The sequence below is a fragment of the Lactuca saligna genome, chromosome 2 (genome assembly GCF_052625555.1).
Source record: "Lactuca saligna cultivar CGN05327 chromosome 2, ASM5262555v1, whole genome shotgun sequence".
Classification (NCBI taxonomy): Eukaryota; Viridiplantae; Streptophyta; class Magnoliopsida; order Asterales; family Asteraceae; genus Lactuca; species Lactuca saligna.
This window is the reverse complement of record NC_136418.1, coordinates 147,849,604-147,853,291: the sequence shown is the minus strand read 5'-3', so window position 1 is coordinate 147,853,291 and position 3,688 is coordinate 147,849,604. Positions and strand designations below refer to the sequence as shown.

Sequence of the window (3,688 nt, the reverse complement as noted above, 5' to 3'; positions counted from 1 at the left end):
ACTAGAAGAGGTCACGAGTGATAATCGTGCCAAGTTGATTGATATTGAATGTAACGAAACTATGAAAGAGTTACTGATTGATAATTACTATGTAAAGTATTTTTTTTAATTATCCAATTGCATTTCCTGTTATTTTCGAAACGATTTCCATTCACTTACACACAAGTGTGAAATAAAATCAATTGGGTCCTACATTAATTAATTATTCCAATATTCTAGAGGGGTATTCAAGTGAAAACACACTTTTAACAAAAGACAAAAAGAAACAAAATTATCCACTATATACCAACCCATCTTTGTCAAAGAGTTAGTTGTTATAATCAAAGCTAAAAGACGACTAATCTATAGGTGGCTGCTTCTTGATGAAGGCTGTGGGCTATACAAAACCACAAGAGAGATGCTCCACATTAACAGCTAACCTCAAACTCTTCTGATCCAATCCAACCACTTCCTTAATTACGGATGGAAGAGAGTCTTCCTCCTGGATTTAGGTTCCATCCAACCGATGAAGAACTTATCACTTTTTATCTCAGTCAAAAGGTTACTGATTCAAGTTTCACTTCCAAAGCAGTTGCTGAGGTTGATCTCAATAAATGCGAACCTTGGGACCTCCCAGGTATATATTGTACACATGTTTGGGTATATATATCTACTTTTTCCATTGATTTTTTTTCCCGAAATACTATGATTTTATTCCAAACAAAAACTAGCATGGTGCTAGATGGACGCTATTGTCGGACCACCAAAAGAAAGAGTACATGCAGCCCAAAATAGGTTGCTTGACCTGGAATTAAGAAACCGATCGATCTACTTCTTCAATTGATATGCTAGTTTTCTTTTTCTATATGGTCGGAAAAAGTAATGAGATTTTAATGTTTATTTTTGTTGTGTATATTATATATATATACATGTATACAAATGAAAGCAAGACTTTTTCAATTTCCGAAACTTACACAATTTTTTCGTTGATGATCTTATCATGAACATAAATGGATACATTGGTCTTTGATGTGCTTTATCATATGTACCAAATAATAGATAGAGAGTTATACTAATTTTAAGTGACAAATTAATAAATTTGATTTTAAAAAAAAAAAAAAAAAAAAAAAGTACGTAATATCATGTAGGAGTTTTATTATCAGTTCCGAGTCTCCGGATGGTTGCATTAGTTGCAAAGAAAATGAAAAATATAAAGATGTTAGGTTCTAATTTCTACGTTGCCTTATATATTTATTTATTTACCTTTCGCATTTTGATTGTACATGATGCTAGTCATTGGTGAGGGCACCTAATCTTTTTTACCTTCTATTTCATGATTCTATATGTTTCCAAGTTGTCTTTTTGTCGTTGGACAAACAACTATATATATGAAAAATATAAATTAGTTTGATACTTTCAAATTAGTGTATGAACAAGTGAAAACCTAGTACGAGAAGTGATAATTAATCTAACAAGTTGTATGCAGCCAAAGCTTCAATGGGAGAAAAGGAATGGTATTTCTTCAGCATGCGAGATCGAAAATACCCAACAGGACTACGAACAAACCGTGCAACTGTAGCCGGTTATTGGAAGACAACCGGAAAAGACAAAGAAATCTTTCGTGGTGGAATCTTGGTTGGAATGAAGAAAACCCTAGTTTTTTACATGGGTAGAGCTCCTAAAGGTGAAAAAACTAACTGGGTAATGCATGAGTATAGACTTGAAACTACACATGCTTATAAACCTATTAAGGTACGTGCATAACAAGTCATCCGACATTTTATATTAAGTTTTCCTCAAATACTCATATCTCTGTCCATTTCTAACATCATGAATTTGTAAAAAAAATATATATATATATATATATATATATATGAACACATATATATGTGATATTGTGATTGTTATGTTTGTTTTCTTTTAAGTGTAAAGAAAACAAGGGTATAGTAGGTTTGAGGATTCTTATACCATCTTCTACAGGAGGAATGGGTGGTTTGCCGAATTTTTCAAAAAAGCACGACAGCTAAAAAACCAATGGGCACCACATCTTCGCCTCAGTCAATAGATTCACCTTGTGATACCAACACGATGGCAAATGACTATGGTGATATCGAGCTTCCGAACTTAAATGGCATTGCAAATTTAAGTGGTAACATTTCACTTCATAATTACGGCATGGAAACCAACCTCAACACGAACATGAACCTGGATATTAGTTTGGCACACACTCTTCCATTGCTTGCATGGCCATCTAGCATACTAAGTTCAAACCTTTCAATGAATGCGCTACTAATTAAAGCATTGCAACTTAGAAATTACCAACAAAGAGAAGCTACAAATAATTTTGATTATCAATTCATGCCACAAGCGAACTCCAACTTTTTAGATGGGGCAAGTCCGAGCTTACAAGCGTCTTCCACTAGAAATTGTGAATCTTTGCAGCAGCAGGAACAACAGGAGCAACCATTTAACTTGGACTCCATGTGGTAAGCTTTAATGGATAAGATTTGGGACTAACAATATATGATTATCATGGGATTAGATCGGGGCTTTTGAAGGTACAAAAGAAAACGGAAATAAACCTGTGTGGTTTGAATCGTTATGAAGTAGGATAAAGGTGGAATAAATTAAGGAAAGTTTCATTGTGATTATTGTATTCTTTTAAGCTAGCTTAGTTAAGTAGTTAATTGTTGGTTAATTACCTGGCATATATGTTGTATTTACTTTCGGATGTGATCAATGTTAACTTTTCAATTGTACAAATGAGTTTCATGACGGGAACAAAAAAGGTGTAGCTCGCCATCAAACCATTGGAATTAATTTGTGGTATTTAGGCATAAGTTAAGTGCTAGAGGTTTTTTTTATATTTATTTATTTATTTTTATTTTTTGTAAAGGATGTTGTAGCTCTATTTTGTTGGCTATATGCCTGAAATTGGAAGCTATCTAGCATAGTAAAGTTCTATTCCGTATCATATATATCAAAATCTTTGTAGACAGTACTTTTTAAGGACACTATCTTTTTGGTATTTACGTTAACAAATAAATAACTATTATTTGATTTATTTTCTAGCACTTTTTATCTTATTAAAGTATATTATGTACCATTTTATGTACTGTATTAAGTCTAATAGATAGCCCAATGTATTAGTGGTATTGTCCCATATGTAATCTGTATTTATTCTATTGTTCACAATAAAATCTTAATGGGAAAATCCATTGTAAAACATGGTATCATATTCTAATTGATCCTGGCACTCTTGTCGGCCTTATTTTTCTCTCTTCTCCATTCTATTTGTCACTCTTCCCTCCATCTATTATTCCTTTCTTTTTTCTTCGGCAATGACAGGCAAAACAAAACCCTTCACATGTGATGTCTGACGTGAGCTTTTCCTCGCTCATTACCGTGCTTATGGACTCCATGGTTTTCTTGATGGCACCACAAAACCTAAAGATGTTGCCGATTCAGATTTGGATAACCTAGATAATCTTGTCAAGTCTTGGCTCTATGGCACTATGACACAGTCTCTTCTCACAATGATTCTTAATCCAAAATCCACAGCTCACTCAATCTGGGATGACACTGAAGCTCTTTTCGAGACAATAAACACTCTCATGCCATTGAGCTTGACAATGAGTTACGTTCCCTGGTCCAAGTTGATCACTCCATCACCGAGTATTGTCAGAAGATGAAAGCAACTGTTGATTTA

The 3,688-nt window shown here is 33.7% G+C and overlaps 1 protein-coding gene across 1 annotated transcript; it reads left to right on the top strand.

The window, feature by feature from the left end:
- The first annotated feature begins 350 nt into the window (after positions 1 to 350).
- On the top strand, positions 351 to 2,843 carry LOC145032008 (NAC domain-containing protein 87-like). The gene is made up of 3 exons (XM_078980671.1): positions 351 to 616; positions 1,466 to 1,731; positions 1,960 to 2,843. Exons 1-3 carry the CDS (start codon positions 463 to 465, stop codon positions 2,467 to 2,469), a joined length of 930 nt encoding a protein of 309 aa, XP_078836797.1. The 5' UTR covers positions 351 to 462; the 3' UTR covers positions 2,470 to 2,843.
- Positions 2,844 to 3,688: the final 845 nt, after the last annotated feature.

Excerpts from the sequence above, each read along its gene's own strand:
- LOC145032008 (XM_078980671.1), top strand. The coding sequence starts at position 463 with ATGGAAGAGAGTCTTCCTCCTGGATTTAGGTTCCATCCAACCGATGAA. Across the intron at positions 617-1,465 it reads CGAACCTTGGGACCTCCCAG|CCAAAGCTTCAATGGGAGAA; the intron begins GTATATATTGTA and ends AGTTGTATGCAG. Across the intron at positions 1,732-1,959 it reads ATGCTTATAAACCTATTAAG|GAGGAATGGGTGGTTTGCCG; the intron begins GTACGTGCATAA and ends CATCTTCTACAG.